The 16,869-nt window shown below is 41.8% G+C and overlaps 1 protein-coding gene across 1 annotated transcript; it reads right to left on the minus strand.

Annotated features, from left to right (window-relative positions):
- Positions 1–861: 861 nt before the first annotated feature.
- On the minus strand, positions 862–1,824 carry LOC123346472 (olfactory receptor 14A16-like). Its single transcript, XM_044983886.1, has one exon. It carries the CDS (start codon positions 1,816–1,818, stop codon positions 862–864), a length of 957 nt encoding a protein of 318 aa, XP_044839821.1. The 5' UTR covers positions 1,819–1,824.
- Between the last annotated feature and the right edge of the window lie 15,045 nt (positions 1,825–16,869).

Genomic DNA, 16,869 nt, shown 5'->3' on the forward strand with positions numbered 1-16,869 from the left:
TTGACGACACAGGGTATCATCAAACAATTACAATCTATACTCAATGGGGACCACGTCCTGAAAAAATCTTTCCAGAACTCCCTCTTCTGGCCTTCAGACAACCTTCCAAACTCTCCAAGCTCATCCTCTGAAGCAGGCTCCCCACAGAACAGGACACACCAACGCAAAGAGACACCAAACCCTGACAGAACAAGAGATATAAAACATGCAGCCATATCTCCACTGCTATGATGATCATTACCCCCAACAAAACACCTGTCAAGATCCATGGGTCCTATACATGCCTATTACAACATGTAGTGTGCCTCATCCAGTGCACTAAATGCCCCAATAACAATTATGTGGGTGAATCCAAACAATCACTACACTCTTGAATGAACTCACACAGGAAAATGATAAAAGACAAAAACAGCCTATCGCCTGTGGGTGAACACTTTTCATAAAGTGAGCATTCTATATCTGCAAAAAAAATCTATATCTGATCTCTCAGTCCTTCTCCCAAAGGAAACTTTCACAACTTCAAGGGATGGGCCTGGGAGCTTAAATTCATAACGTTGTTAGATGCCAAAAATTATGGACTGAATAGGGACACTGGATTTATGGCTTATTACAACAATCCGTAATCCACTAACCACCCCACCCCCCGGCCTCCTTCCCTATGACTGGAGACATGTTAATGGACATCTTACTTACACTGGTATAAACCTAAAATAACTCCATCGACTTAGTGGAGCGAGTCTGGATGTACCACTATAAATACAGCATTTTGCATAAAAAATCAAACAGCATGTTCTTATGGGGACAATAACAAAGTATCATCAATTGATTGCGTTTGTAAAGAAACACAGATAAAAACCATGTTCATAAGAGAAATATAGACATTTTATTCTTGCTGAATAACCTCCAGCCAGTGAGATTCCTCAGGGAAGCTTTGATTTCCTTGTTCCTCATGCTGTAGATGATCGGATTCATCACTGGTGGCAGCACGGAATAAAGAACAGCCACCATGAGATCCAGATTTGATGGAGAACTGGAGGTGGGTTTCAGGTAGGCAAAGACGCCAGTGGAAACAAACAAGGAGACAACAATGAGGTGCGGGAGGCAGGTGGATAGGGCTTTATGCCGACCCTGCTCAGTGGGGATTCTCAGCACTGTTTGGACGATCCTAGTGTATGACAGAATTATAAGAACAAAACAGCTTAAGATTAAGCATGCACTCAGGATGAGTACCTCAACTTCACCAAGGTACGTGTCAGAGCAGGCGAGCTTGAGTAGCTGGGGAACTTCACAGAAGAACTGATCCACCTTGTTACCACCACAGAAGGAGATTGCAAATGTGTTCCTGGTGTGCAATGATGAATAGACAATTACACTGATCCAGGCACTGGCTACCATTTGGACACAAGCTCTCCTGTTCATTATAGTCTCATAGTGCAGTGGTTTGCAGATGGCAACATATCGATCGTACGCCATGATGGTGAGTAAGGTGAAGTCAGATATAGCAAAGAAGATGAGGAAAAAGACTTGGGCCACGCATCCAGAATAGGAAATGGACTTGGTGTTCATGAGGGAATTAGCCATGGATTTGGGGACAGTGACAGAGATGGTGCCGAGGTCTAGGATGGACAAATTCATCAGGAAGAAGTACATGGGGCTGTGAAGGTGGTGGTCTAGGGCTACAACCATGATGATGAGAAGATTCCCCATCATGGCTGCCAGGTAAATCACTAGAAACACCACAAAGTGCAAAATCTGCAGCTCCCGAATGTCAGAGAATCCCAGGAGAAGGAACTCAGTTATGTTGGTTTGGTTGGACATTTTGTTTCTTAGTTCATCGTGTCCTGCCTGTGGAGGGAAAGACAAGGGCAATGGTCAGGATTATAGTGAGAGAGAGAGTGACCCTGATTCCCCTCTCCATAATCTCTCATGATGTGAAAGTCAAAGGTGCACAGCATTCGTCACTTCTATTAACTGGAGGAATAAGTGTTCTTCACCTCTCACAAACAGAGCACTACTCTGGTGTTTTATCACAGGAGTGTAAATTGGCATAGCTCCCTTTAAGTCAATGTAGCTTGGTCAGTTTACATCATCTGAGGATCTGGCCCAATATGTGGCTTGATCAAATGCAGTATGGAGGATGGAATAAAGTACAACTCAAATCCAACAACATTAGCCAACATTTTGCTCCTATTGCTACAGACACCAGGCTCATAACTTGGCCATGAAACTAAAATGCCCACACAGCCTGGTTTCAGCAAATGTGAAAAAATCAAGATGGGGGTGGGGGTAAATAGGAGCCTATATAAGGGTACGTCTATACTTACCTGCCGGGTCGATGCATAGCGTTCGACTTCTCGGAGTTCGAACTATCGCGTCTAATCTAGACGCGATAGTTCGAACTCCGAACGCGCTCCCGTCGACTCCGGAACTCCACCACCGCGAACGGCGGTCGCTGAGACGACGGGGTGCCGCGGACTTCGATCCCGCGGCGTCTGGACGGGTGAGTAGTTCGAACTAAGGTAGTTCGAGTTCAGCTATGCTATTCGCGTAGCTGAACTTGCATACCTTAGTTCGACCCCTCCCCCCCTTAGTGTAGACCAGGCCTAAGAAAAAGACCCACAAATTGGGACTGTCCCTATAAAATCAGGACATCTGGTCACCCTAATTCCCACTTTCCTGGGAAATGCAGTGTAGATTTATCCGGAGTCCCACATGGCAGCTCAACTGTGATGATTCCATCCCAACACCACACAGACACCCAGCTGCCTGTTTACATATTGATTTATGGCACCACATCATAGCTGCATTTCCATCTTTGGCCGATGATAGGCTAGTAGCTTTGCTCAGTTACTGCTAGGTTGTATTGTTTCCCTCTGTGACTTTATGTCTGTATTGTGCGGTCAGTGGCAGCCAGGAGACTTGGGTTCTACTCTTGGCTCTGCCAATGACCTTCACTGTGACCTTGGGGCAGTCACTTCTGCCTCTCTTTCCCCTCTCTCCATTTGTCTGTCTTGTCTACTTTGAATGTGAACTCTTTTGGGGATGGACTGTTTCTTCTTAGGTGTATGTTCTGCGCACGTGTGGACAGTATTTTTGTTTAGTGGGCAGCAGTGTGGGACAGAGACAGTGATGGTAGAAGAGGAGAGCTGGCTTCTAGTTCCATCAACCTCCTGCAAGTCCTTTGGTAAGATCACGATAGAAAGGCTTTGTCTGAGGGCTTCAACTCTCTGGGCTTCAGTTTAGAGAGGTTAGTATGTTTAAAACATATTCTGTGGGCTACCAACTTCATTACTTACTTAGTTTTACCATCCTGCAGCTACCTCTTTGAAAGACATAAGCACAGTTGCAATAGAGGTAATGGGTTGAAAATTGTGGTGTTATTCGACAATATTCACGTTCCCCACCCTGGCTTAAAGCTAAGTTTCCAGTTAGGAGTACTTAGACAATTTCTGCTTTAGTTCAAAGGAAAATTGGATTTTCAGTTGAATACATTTTCATGGAAAGTCTCTGCTAACCGTAAAAATGAAAACATTTTTTTATTATGACTAAATTTTTTGAGTTTCCAACAGTTTTAGGATGAAATTGTTTGGTTCTCACAACCTCAATGAAAAGTCAATTTTTTCTGATGAACTTTTTTTTAAAAAAATCTGATCATCTCTAGATGTCTGCATAATTTGATAGTGTGACAGACCCAAACCAGTGGGGTACAGGAGTCTGGTAGAGGGCAAATCTACTGGTCACTGGATGAGTAGTTTTCTGTTCCCTGAGTGACCAGAGCAGGGGCTGCACTAGAGTAATCAGGAACCTGCTAGAACCAATTAAGGCAGACAGGCTGATTAGAACACCTGCAGCCAATCAATGCAGGCTAATCAGGGCACCTGCGTTTAAAAAGGAGCTCACTCCAGTCAGGTGCGGGGGAGCCAGAGGAGAGGAAGTGTGTGTGAGGAGCTGGGAGCAAGAGGCACAAGGAGCTAAGAGTGAGAAGGTGTGCTGCTGGAGGACTAAGGAGTACAAGGAGGAAGGTCCTGTGGTGAGGCTAAAGGTGTTTGGAGGAGGCCGTGGGGAAGTAGCCCAGGGAGTTGTAGCTGTCATGCAACAGTTACAGGAGGCACTATAGACAGCTGCAATCCACAGGGCCCTGGGCTGGAAACCGGAGTAGAGGGCGGGCCCGTGTTCCCCTCAAACCTCCCAACTCCTGATCAGACACTGGAGGAGTTGACCCAGACTGTGGGGAAGATCACTGAGGTGAGCAAATCTGCCAATAAGCGCAGGACCCACCAAGGTAGAGGAGGAACTTTGTCACAATAGTTAAAGTCTTAAAGAATTCTAATGGCAATACACAGTTCTGATAGTAAATTTTCCCTGTATACTAATACCCTAACATATTTATTTTAATTAAATAGAAAACTTACTTTCATAGACTCATAGAATCATAGAACTGGAAGGGACCTCGAGAGGTCATCTAGTCCAGTCCCCTGCACTCATGGCAGGACTAAGTATTATCTAGACCATCCCTGACAGGTGTTTGTCTAACCTGCTTTTAAAAATCTCCAATGAAGGAGATTCCACAACCTCCCTTATTCCAGTGCTTAACCACTCTGACAGAAAGTTTTTCCTAAGATCCAACGTAAACCTCTGTTGAAGCACATTAAACCCATTGCTTCTTGTCCTATCCTCAGAGGTTAAGAAAAACAATTTTTCTCCCTCCTCCGTGTAACAACCTTTTATGTACTTGAAAACTGTTTATCATGTCCCCTCTCAGTGGGATGGAAATTGTTAAAATCATGGTGGAATTCCTCTAGGGCTTCTTTTCCATGGGTCCAGATGATGAAGATATCATCAATGTAGCGGAAGTAGAGTAGGGGCATTAGGGGACGAGAGCTAAGGAAGCATTGTTCTAAGTCAACCATAAAGATGTTGGCATACAATTTCCATCCCACCGTGAACCTCAGTCTAGACCAATCCACACAAGCGGTCCATTTCCTAGACACTACCGTACTAATAAGTGATGGTCACATAAACACCACCCTATACCGGAAACCCACTGACCGCTATACTTACCTACATGCCTCCAGCTTCCATCCAGGACACACCACACGATCCATTGTCTACAGCCAAGCTCTAAGATACAACCATATTTGCTCCAATCCCTCAGACAGAGATAAACACCTACAAGATCTCTATCAAGCATTCTTAAAACTACAGTACCCACCTGCTGAAGTGAAAAAACAGATTGACTGAGCCACCTACTACAGGACAGGCCCAACAAAGAAAATAACAGAACAACACTAGCCATCACATACAGCCCCCAACTAAAATCTCTCCAGCGCATCATCAAAGATCTACAACCTATCCTTAAAGATGATCGCTCACTCTCACAGAACTTGGGAGACAGGCCAGTCCTCGCTTACAGACAGCCTCCCAACCTGAAGCAAATACTCACCAGCAACCGAACACCATACAACATAAACACTAACCCAGGAACCTATCCTTACAACAAAGCCCGATGCCAGCTCTGTTCACATATCTATTCAAGTGACACCATCATAGGATCTAATCACATCAGCAACACCATCAGGGGCTCGTTCACCTGCACATCTGCTAATGTGATATATGCCATCATGTGCCAGCAATGCCCCTCCGCCATGTACATTGGCCAAACCAGACAGCATCTACGCAAAAGAATAAATGGACACAAATCTTACATCAGGAATCATAACATTCAAAAACCAGTGGGAGAACACTTCAACCTCTCTAACCACTCAGTGACAGACTGGAATGTGGCAATTTTGCAACAAAAAAAATTCAAAAACAGACTCCAAAGAGAGACTGCTGAACTCAAATTAATATGCAAATTAGATACAATTAACTTAGGTTTAAACAGAGACTGGGAATGGTTGGGTCAGTACACTAATTACATCTATTTCCCTATGTTAAGTTCTCCTCACACCTTCTATGGGTTATCTCAATTATCACTTCAAAGGTCTTTTTTCTCCTGCTGATGACAGCTCATCTCAATTGATTGGTATGCGTACTTCCACCTTTTCATGTTCTCTGTATGTATAAATATCTCCTGTCTGTGTGTTCCATTCTATGCATCTGAAGAAGTGAGCTGTAGCCCATGAAAGCTTATACTGAAATAAATTTGTTACTCTCTAAGGTGCCACAAGTACTCCTGTTCTTTTCTCTGGGAACAGTTTTCCAACCAGTTATGCACCCACCTTATAGTAGCCCCATCTAGGTTGCATTTCCCTAGTTTGTTTATGAGACAGTATCAAAAGCCTTACTAAAGTCAAGATATACCAAATCTGCTGCTTCTTTCCTATCCAAAGGGCTTTTTATCCTGTTAAAGAAAGCTATCAGGTTCGTTTGACTCAATTTGTTCTTGAGAAATCCATGCTGACTGTTACTTATCACTTCATTATCTTCTAGATGTTTGCAAATTAATTGCTTAGTTATTTGCTACATAATCTTTCCAGGTACACAAGTTAAGCTGACTGGTCTGTAATTCCCTAGGTTGTCCTTATTTCCCTTTTTATAGATTGGCACTATATTTTCCCTTTTCCAGTCTTCTGGAATCTCTCCCATCTTCCATGACTTTTCAAAGATAATCGCTAATGGCTCAGATATTTCTTCAGTCAGCTCCTTGCGTATTCTAGAATGCATTTCATCAGGCCCTGGTCACTTCAAGACATCTAACATGTTTAAGTAATTCTTTCCCTGTCTCAGCCTCTGATCCTACCTCATTTTCACTGGTATTCACTACGTTAGACTTTCAATCGCCATTTACCTTCTAGGTGAAAACCAAAACAAAGAAGTCATTAAACACCTTTGCCATTTCCACATTTTCTGTTCTTGTTCCCCCCCCCATTGAGTAATGGGTCTACCCTGTCCTTAGTCTTCCTCTTGCTTCTAATGTATTTGTAGAATGTTTTCTTGTCAACCTTTATGTCCCCAGCTAGTTTGATCTCGTTTTGTGCCTTGACCTTTCTAATTTTGTCCCTACACACTTGTGATATTTCTTCATATTCATCCTTTGTAATTTGACCTAGTTTCCACTTTTTGTAGGACTCTTTTTTGAGTTTTAGATTTTTTGAGTGGTCTCTTGCCATACTTACTATCTTTTTTACACAATGGGATAGTTTGCTCTTGCCTTTAATAATGTCTCTTTGAAAAACTGCCAACAGTCTTCAGTTGTTTTTCCCCTTAGACTTGCTTCCCATGAGATTTGATCTACCAACTCTCTGAATTTGCTAAAAAGTCTGCCTTCCTGAAATCCACTGTCTTTTTTGTGCTGTTTTCCCTCCTACCACTGCTTAGAATCATGAACTCTGCCATTTCATGATCACTTTCACCCAAGCCACCTTCCACTTTCAAATTCTCAACCAGTTCCTCCCTATTTGTCACAATCAAATCTAGAACAGCCTCTCCCTTAGTAGCTTTCTCCATCTTCTGAAATAAAAAAATGTCTCCAATGTATTCCAAGAACTTGTTGGATAATCTGTGCTCTGCTGTGTTATTTTCCCAGCATATGTCTGGATAGTCTCCCATCACCACCAAGTCCTGTGCTTTGGATGATGTTGTTAGTTGTTTAAAAAAAGCTTCATCCACCTCTTCTACCTGGTTAGGTGGTCTGCAGTAAACCCCTACCATGACATCACCCTTGTTTTTTATCCCTTTTATGCTCACCCAGAGACTTTCAACAAGTCTGTCTCCTATTTCTATCTCAACCTAAGTCCAAGTGTATACATTTTTAATATATAAGGCAACACCTCCTCCATTTTTCTCTGCTTGTCCTTCCTGACTAAACTGTACCCTTCTATACCAATATTCCAGTCATGAATATTATCCCACCAAATCTCCATGATGCCAACTATATCATAGTTGTGTTTATTTATTAGCATTTCGAGTTCTTCCTGATTATTCCCCATACTTCTCCCATTAGTATACAGACATCTAAGATACTGATTTGATTCCCCTCCTGCCCCCACAGTTCTGTCTCATCTCTCCCTTATTTCTGCTATAGCAGCGCATGCGCCCCCCAGATTCCGACCCTTTTCCCAGGTCTCCATGCTTTTTACTTACCTGTGGGCTTTAGTCACCTGCCCCCGTTGAACCTAGTTTAAAGCCCTCCTCACTAGGTTAGCCAGTCCGTACCCAAATATGCTCTTGCCCTTCTTCTTTATCCCAATTTGCAGTGCATTTGATCTTGCAGTGTTAAGAATCATTGGTCATTATCTAATCTAATCTATCTATACGCCCACTGCCAGGATTGTTTGGTTCTCTCTCTCTCTCTCTCTCGTATTCCCCCATCACTGTATTATCCAATAGTTGTTGTTGTGCCCCTTCACTGCATGTTCTGAGTTGCAGCGTCTTTCTGCAGTTCCTAGCACAGACGGGTGCTTCCCTGCTTCTCTCCTAGGGCAGGCTTGGGTGAGATGCGATGGACTAAATGGGATCAGGGACTGAAAGCCACTCCCAGCTCTAGAGATGATCCCACCTTGTGCAGGCTTCAGACACGGTCACAGCCCAGGGTGTCCCTGCTCTGGGGCTAAATAGCTGAATCCGGTCTCCAGGGTTGTGATCTCATCTCTGATCTCACCTCTGGAGCAAATCACTCTGACAACCTGCACTAGCTGATCCTAACCCCCCAGAGGGGGAACAGCACCTGCCCTGGATCTCACACAATGGCAGCATCCCTGGAAGGACCCTTGGCTAAAAACAAGGCAGGGCTGAGTCACAAAGGGGGTCCTTACAGGATGGCAACATAAAATATAAATTAGTAGCCCAGACATGTGACCTACAATAGCTGAGAGTCTAGTGGCACCAGAGTCTCAGCTAGTTCAAATCAGGGTAGCACCACTGGAGTGAATGGGTCAGACCCCCAGCTTTTGTAAATCACCTCTAGCTGCCTTGGAGTCAAAGGGTCCAGATCCCCAAACAGCTCTTGTGTAAATCAGTCCCAGCCCCACTGAAGTCGATTAGACCAGTTCCTCAGCGGATGTAAATTGGCATAGTGCTATGGAACCGGCCAGGTGACAAGAGCTGAATATCTGTCCCGTGCTGTCTAGCTTTTTGCTTGTTCCTGTATCTGATATTCTCATTGCTGGACGTCACAATCCCATCTCAATGCTCATGGAATATTCCAATAATATGGTTAATAGAAACCTATGAGATGGGTACCCAGCCAGTAAATTAACAGATTAATATTATAACTACACAGCAACACCCCGATAGTGAAGGTTGCGTCATGACTTCTGTTTAAATTTCCACCTTTCTTTAAAAAAAATGACACACTTAGGCAAATTTCATTGACATTTAACGTGCCTTAGGAGGGTGCAGGGTAGGATTAGTAACCTAAATTTGGGGTCATTTGAGCTAAGAGTTGTGGAAATATGAGCCCACTTAAAAGTTTTTGGGTTTGTTTATTTTGCTCATAGCTAGAGATCAAACTATTGATGTGATCTGATTTCACGTCAGGACGAAATGCAGAGATAAAATTTCTCGATACTTTAAATGACTGCTTCATGGAGCAGCTGGTAAGGGAACCCACAAGGGGAGATGCAACTCTCGATTTAATCCTGAGTGGCGCGCAGGAGCTGGTCCAAGAGGTGACTATAGCAGGACCGCTTGGAAATAGTGACCATAATACAATAGCATTCAACATCCCTGTGGTGGGAAGAACATCTCTGCGGCCCAACACTGTGGCATTTAATTTCAAAAAAGGGAACCACACAAAAATGAGGGGGTTAATTAAACAAAAGTTAAAAGGTACAGTGGCTAAAGTGAAATCCCTGCAAGCTGCATGGGCACATTTTAAAGACACCATAATAGAGGCCCAACTTCAATGTATACCCCAAATTAAGAAACACAGTAAAAAAATTAAAAAGAGCCACCGTGACTTAATAACAATGTAAAAGAAGCAATGAGAGATAAAAAGACTTCCTTTAAAAAGTGGAAGTCAAATCTTAGTGAGGCAAATAGAAAGGAGCATAAACACTATCAAATTAAGTGCAAGAGTGTAATAAGAAAAGCCAAAGAGGAATTTGAAGAATGGCTAGCCAAAAACTCCAAAGGTAATAACAAAATGTTTTTAAGTACATCAGAAGCAGGAAGCCTGCTAAACAACCAGTGGGGACCCTGGATGATTGAGATACAAAAGGAGCACTTAAAGACGATAAAGTCATTGTGGAGAAACTAAAGGATTCTTTGCTTCGGTCTTCACAGCTGAGGATGTTAGGGAGATTCCCAAACCTGAGCCAGCCTTTGTAAGTGCCAAATCTGAGGAACTGTCACTGATTAAAGTGTCACTAGAGGAGGTTTTGGAATTAATTGATAAACTTAACATTAACAAGTCACGGGGACCGGATGGCATTCGCCCAAGAGTTCTGAAAGAACTCAAATGTGAAGTTGCTGAACTATTAACTAGGGTCCTTTAAATCGGCTTCTGTACCCAGTGACTGGAAGATAGCTAATGTAATGCCAATATTTAAAAAGGTCTGTAGAGGTGATCCCGGCAATTACAGACCAGTAAGTCTAATGTCAGTGCCGGGCCAATTAGTCGAAACAATAGTTAAGAATAAAATTGTCAGACACATAGAAAAACATAAACTGTTTAGCAATAGTCAACATGGTTTCTGAACAGGGAAATCGTGTCTTACTAATCTATTAGAGTTCTTTGATGGGGTCAACAAACATGTGGACAAGGGGGATCTGGTGGACATAGTATACTTAGATTTCCAGAAAGCCTTTGACAAGGTCCTTCACCAAAGGCTCTTACGTAAATTAAGCTGTTATGGGATAAAAGGCAAGGATCGAGAACTGGTTAAAAGACAGGGAACAAAGGGTAGGAATGGTAAATTCTCAGAATGGATAGGGATAACTAGTGGTTTTACCCAAGGATCAGTCCTCGGACCAATCCTATTCAACTTATTCATAAATGATCTGGAGAAAGGGGTAAAAACTGAGGTGGCAAAGTTTGCAGACGATACTAAACTGCTCAAGATAGTTAATACTAAAGCAGACTGTGAAGATCTTCGAAAAGATCTCACAAAACTAAGTGAATGGGCAACAAAATGGCAAATGAAATTTAATGTGGATAAATGTAAAGTAATGCACATTGGAAAAAATAACCCCAACTATACATGCAATATGATGGGGGCTAATTTAGCTACAACTATTCAGGAAAAAGATCTTGGAGACATCGTGGATCGTTCTCTGAAGATGTCCACGCAGTGCGCAGAGATGGGCAAAAAAGCAAACAGGATGTTAGGAATTATTAAAAAGGGGACAGAGAATAAGGCTGAGAATATATTATTGCCCTTATATAAATCGATGGTATGTCCACATCTTGAATACTGCATACAGATGTGGTTTCCTCATCTCAAAAAAGATATTCTAGCACTAGAAATGGTTCAGAGAAGGGCAACTAAAATGATTAGCGTTTTGGAACGGGTCCCATATGAGGAGAGATTAAAAAGGCTAGGACTTTTCAGTTTGGAAAAGAGGAGACTAAGGGGTGATATTATAGAGGTATATAAAATCATGAGTGATGTGGAGAAACTAGAGACGGAAAAGTTATTTACTTATTCCCATAATACAAGAACTAGAGGTCACCAAATGAAATTAATGGGCAGCAGGTTTAAAACAAATTAAAGGAAGTTCTTCTTCATGCAGCGCACAGTCAACTTGTGGAACGCCTCACCTTAGGAGGTTGCGAAGGCTAGGACTTTAACAGTGTTTAAAAGAGAACTGGATTAATTCATGGAGGTTAAGTCCACTAATGGATATTAGTCAGGATGGCTAAGGAATGGTGTCCCTAGACTGTTTGTCAGAGGGTGGAGATGGATGGCAGGAGAGAGATCACTTGATCATTACTTGTTAGGTTCACTCCCTCTGGGCACCTGGCATTGGCCACTGTTGGCAGACAGGATATTGGGCTAGATGGACCTTTGGTCTGACCCAGTACAGCCGTTATTATGTTCTTATGGTCTGCTGTGTTAGATATCTGTGCAGAGCCAGGGCAGCACACAGAGGGAACACACGCACTCAGTTGACTGTTATCAACATTGAACAAAGCAGAGCACCACACTGGTAGCAGCCCCACCCCATTACCACGCGGCTCTGAGCGGGGAGGAGCTCAGGGGCCCCGCCAGAGCCACGCTGCATCTGTCCAGGGGAGCTCCTGGATGCGCTAAGGCTCTGGGAGAGGGGAAGAGACGGGGTCGGGTCAGGCTGGGGCCGGGGAGGGAGCCTCAGCCATTCTCGTGGGAGCCCCTGTGGAGCCGGGGCCTGGGACAAATTGCCCCACTTGCCCCCCCCCCCAGTTGGCCCTGGTCTGATCTGTCATTTCTCATGAGCCCCTAGTACATTAGGTCTGATTATCATCCCATTGTCACTGGCCTAAATCACAAGGTACTGCGCTGAATCCAATAGGCATGATTCTACTTTCCATGTAGATGAGGGGTGGCTCTTCTGAAGGAAATGGAGTTATGTTGGTTTAAATTGGGAAGAATTCCACTGGAGTTTCAACAGCCTAATCAGGAGTAATCTACTTACTTATTTGGTTCTATGTGAGAGGAGAACCCAACCCACTATTAATAAATCAAATGCAATTTAATTTTGTTTTTTTTTTAGGTTGCAACTTTGAATGAGTCAAAGGGAGATAAGTGCTCAACTCCCATTGGCTTAGTCCCCTTTGAAACTCCCAGCCTCAGTTTATACAACACTGCAATCAGTAAACTAGATGGGCTTCCTAGAAGAGCCGCCCAAATGCTAAATCAGATGGGTAGATTGATTTATTAGGCAAACAGTGGGAGTCCTCTGTATTGACAATGGTGTAAATTATAGCCAAGTCTAGCTCCACTGTACATCTGAGGTAAAAAATACTCATTCAAAAATGTAATATAGAGTCCTCAGCTGGTTTACACATCATAGCACCACTGAGAATGCTGGGTCTATTTCTCTTTAGGCACAAATTGGCGCCAATCCAGGAAATCAATGGGGCTGTCCACTATATACCCCAGTTGAGGATCTAGTCCATCATGGTAGAATCTGGTAAAATAACAATAACTATTTAGTTTACCTAAATAGTCAAATCTGAAGCTGGAGGATCCTTTATTCACTGCAGATGACTTCTTTTTCTGACACCTAAGCATAAGGCAGTAAAGAATGCCCATCAGTGTAGGTGGAATAGTATTAAAATTGCTGGTCTGCCAGATTCTGGGACTGGATGAGAGAGAATGAATCATTTGATAACTGCCCTGTTCTGTTCATTCCCTCTGAGGTATCCTGCACTGGCCACTGTCTGAAGACAGGATACTGGGCTACAAGGACCATTGGTCTGATCCAGTATGGCCGTTCTTCTGTTCTTACGGTCTTAATGTAAAACAAGAGTTTTTTCCTTGAAGTTTAATCTATTAAGCTATTAAGTTATTAAGTTACCTAAGAGCTTAAGAGGTGGCTTTAATATGATCTATAAAGGTCAGATTCTTGTAGGAATTTAGGTGCTTAAAGATGCAGATAGACATGTAGTGTAGATTTAAAAATCACGTCACTGCCATTGACTTCAATGGGAGATAAGGACATAATTTGTCTAGTCACCTTTGAGAATCCCAATAAGTGCCTAACTGCATTTTTAGATGACTAAATACCTTTAACAATCTAGCCCTAAGTACCTGCAAAAGGAGAAGATTCCTGATAATTGAGGTGTCCTTAATCTAGCAGATAAAAGCAGAACGAGATCCAATTCAGCCTGGAAATAAGAAGCAAATTTTTCACCATGGGGGTAATTAACCATTAGAACCACTTGTCAAGGGTGTGGTGAGTTCTTCATCACCTGAAGTCTTTAAATAAAGACTGGATGTTTCCTTCAAAAGATACACTGTAGATCAGACACAAATTATGGGTTTGCTGAGGGAATCATTGGATGAAATTTCCTGGTTGAGGTTATACAGGAGGTCAGCAGAGATGATCATAATGGTGCCTTCTGGCTTTAAAATTTATGAATCGCTGAAGTCAGTGAGCCTGATTATCCCCTCACTCACCCCAGTGTAAACCAGGAGTAACTCCACTGGAGTGAGTGGTCTGATTCCCCTCTCAAACACCTGGTGTAAAATTTCCCCTTTCTGTGCCTCAGTTTCCCATTTGTAAAAGGTGGATAATGATCCTGGCCTCCTTGGTAAAGTGCTTTGAGAGCTACTGATTTAAAGCACCGCATAAGAGCGAAATATTATTGTTATTTTTTCTCTGGCAAAAGAATATGTCTCATTGTGCTTTGTTGTTCAGCCAACTCTCTTTGAGACAAGATCCAAGAATAATGGATGGAGGTTTGACACAAGGAACGAGCATGTGAAAGTTGTTCAGAATTCAGTGCAGAGCAACTCTATGAAGGTAGGTGTACGAGTTCACAAAACCCACATGGGGTTGTAGGAATTTGAGGACTGGCCCTTGAGTTATTTATTTAATGACTCCACAAGCAAAGCACTCAAAGTTCCTGAGAAAGTCTGTGGATTTCTCTGAAGATCATGTCCCAAGGCTGCCTCTGAGTAGATGAAATAAGCCTTCCTGAATGAAATACTTTTATTTTGCCTGAATATAGCAATTAAGAAGACAGTTGCATTTAAGATATAGATTGGTTATTTTCAATGATAGGTATATAAAGAGATATGCAAACAATTTATTAAGGATAGTTGATGGTTGACTCCATTAGGGCAGGCTGAGAGCTAGAACCTTTTGACAAGTGTGTTAGAGAAACAGCATTATTATTATTATTATTATTATTATTATTATTATTATTATTATTATTATTATTAAATAATAACTGTATTGGTTTTCTCTCCATGTTCAGAGATCAGTTTCTTCTACATCTATTGTGATATCATTTCCCCTCCTCCCCCCAATTCTGGATACATCCACAGATCTAACACAGTGAGTATGTTTTGAAAATTCTTTGAATATCTTACCAGAATACGTAGGATTTACTCAAGTTTAATTGAAATCAGAACATTTTCTTGTTATTATTATTCCTAACATTTAAATTAATACTAGTTTAGATTCCTTGAACAGAACACATTTTGCATTCTGATTTTCTTTTCATTGTTTGTGCCAGGTTTTTTTAAGCTAGGATTTTCATTGGAGTTTAAAGGAGTTAGATGAACAAATTCCACTGAAATGCAATATATGTGGGTGCCCAATTCCCTCAAGCGTCTTTGAGAATGCCAGCCTGTGTTTCTGCATTGTGCTCACACTACTGTATAAAAACAGGTTAAACAATTTCTCTTGTATTTATAGTCAGCTTCTGATCAGTTTCACCTTCTTGCTGTCTTGCAGAATAATTGTAGTTTTGCAAATAATGCAGACTCTACACTTTCCAAAATAAAACAATCTTCCCCTTAATTAGTCCAAATCAGATCTGATGTTTTGAGAGAGAAAAAATAAGTTTTTGACAAGAAGAAATAAAAGAGAGAATGAAAAAGCTCTGTAGTCACCACATTTCAGAAAGAAGGACATGGAGTCCATTCCATCTTTTGTACAATCAACATAATTATTTACTAACTGCACCTCTGTTACACTTGTGAAAACATACTAAAGACAGTGCAGTTTGCAGGCGGGCCCATTAAACTGAATAAAATGGGGTCACACTTTGTATTGGGGCACTGTTTATAAATGCTTTCCAAATAGGGTTGGACAGCTTAGATTTTTATCGGGAAATGTCAATAAATCCTATTTCACCATACACACCCAAACCGATGAAAAAATATTTTCATTGGTAATAATTAAAATTGATAGGTAGGCAAAGTAAGGCAAATGCTGCTTGAGAACTTATTAGGGTTTGATTAAAAGCCATTTACTTTGTGTATTTTGACACATGATGTTGACAGTTTGTGTTTTAACAGTTATAAAGCTTTAAATGTTTGAATCTCAGAATGTATGGTCATTGAATAATTATTGCCTGACAGTCCCCCATTGTCTGTCCCTGCCATAATTTCCCACAATGTGGATATTTAATTGATAAAAATTAAATAAAAATGTTTAAAACCCATAATTTTGCACAACTGTGCAAAAATACAAAAACAAGGCTTAAAAATAAACATTGATATTATCTGTTGAAATTATTTAAAAAAATGATTTTTCCCAAGCCTTCTTATAAGCAATTAAAAATTACAAGTATGTTAGAAACATGAGCAATATATGTGCATCAATAGAAAGCTTTACAAATGATTATGTCAGGGTTATAAGCAACATATTTTGACAGCTGGAAACAATACAAATTGCTCAAGCATTTATTAAAGCATCAATTATTTATTAATTGAACCTTATTATAAAGTATGACCAAAATGAGAGGTGAATGGAGTCTGGAAGTCTATGGTACCATCATGATTACCAATGGTTCAGAGGAGGTATAAGTCAAATATGAGGGTATCACCATCATCATCAACAGCGACAACAGTGGACTGTCCTATTGTTGCTAGAGTCAGGGGCCCAGTTGCCCACTAGAGGTCAGGCCCTTCCTTGAAAATATAAGCCAGGACTCTTGGGTTCTGTTTCAGGCTCAGGGTGAGGAGCGTGTTCTAGTAGCTCAGAAAAAGGAACTGGGAATTTGGATGCCCGGGTTCTGTTTCCAGCTCGTTAATGGGTGCCCATCTCTGTCTAATGCCGTGAGCCGACAACATGCTGAGGGTTCCCAGCACTCATTGAGAGTTAAATGTTCACTACACCATACAAATTGTGTTCAGAATCCTGATATCTATGTGACTGCTCAGTTTGTTGTCTGTCAACAATGACCTGCATCTAACAAAATCACCTGTGTATTTTTTTGTCTTCCCTTTATGGTTTCATGTGTTTTGGCAGGTACACCACCTGGCCCCA

This window comes from Mauremys mutica, chromosome 12, assembly GCF_020497125.1.
Source record: "Mauremys mutica isolate MM-2020 ecotype Southern chromosome 12, ASM2049712v1, whole genome shotgun sequence".
Taxonomy (NCBI): Eukaryota; Metazoa; Chordata; order Testudines; family Geoemydidae; genus Mauremys; species Mauremys mutica.

Coding starts and splice junctions, on each gene's coding strand:
- LOC123346472 (XM_044983886.1), bottom strand. CDS start 1,818: ATGTCCAACCAAACCAACATAACTGAGTTCCTTCTCCTGGGATTCTCT.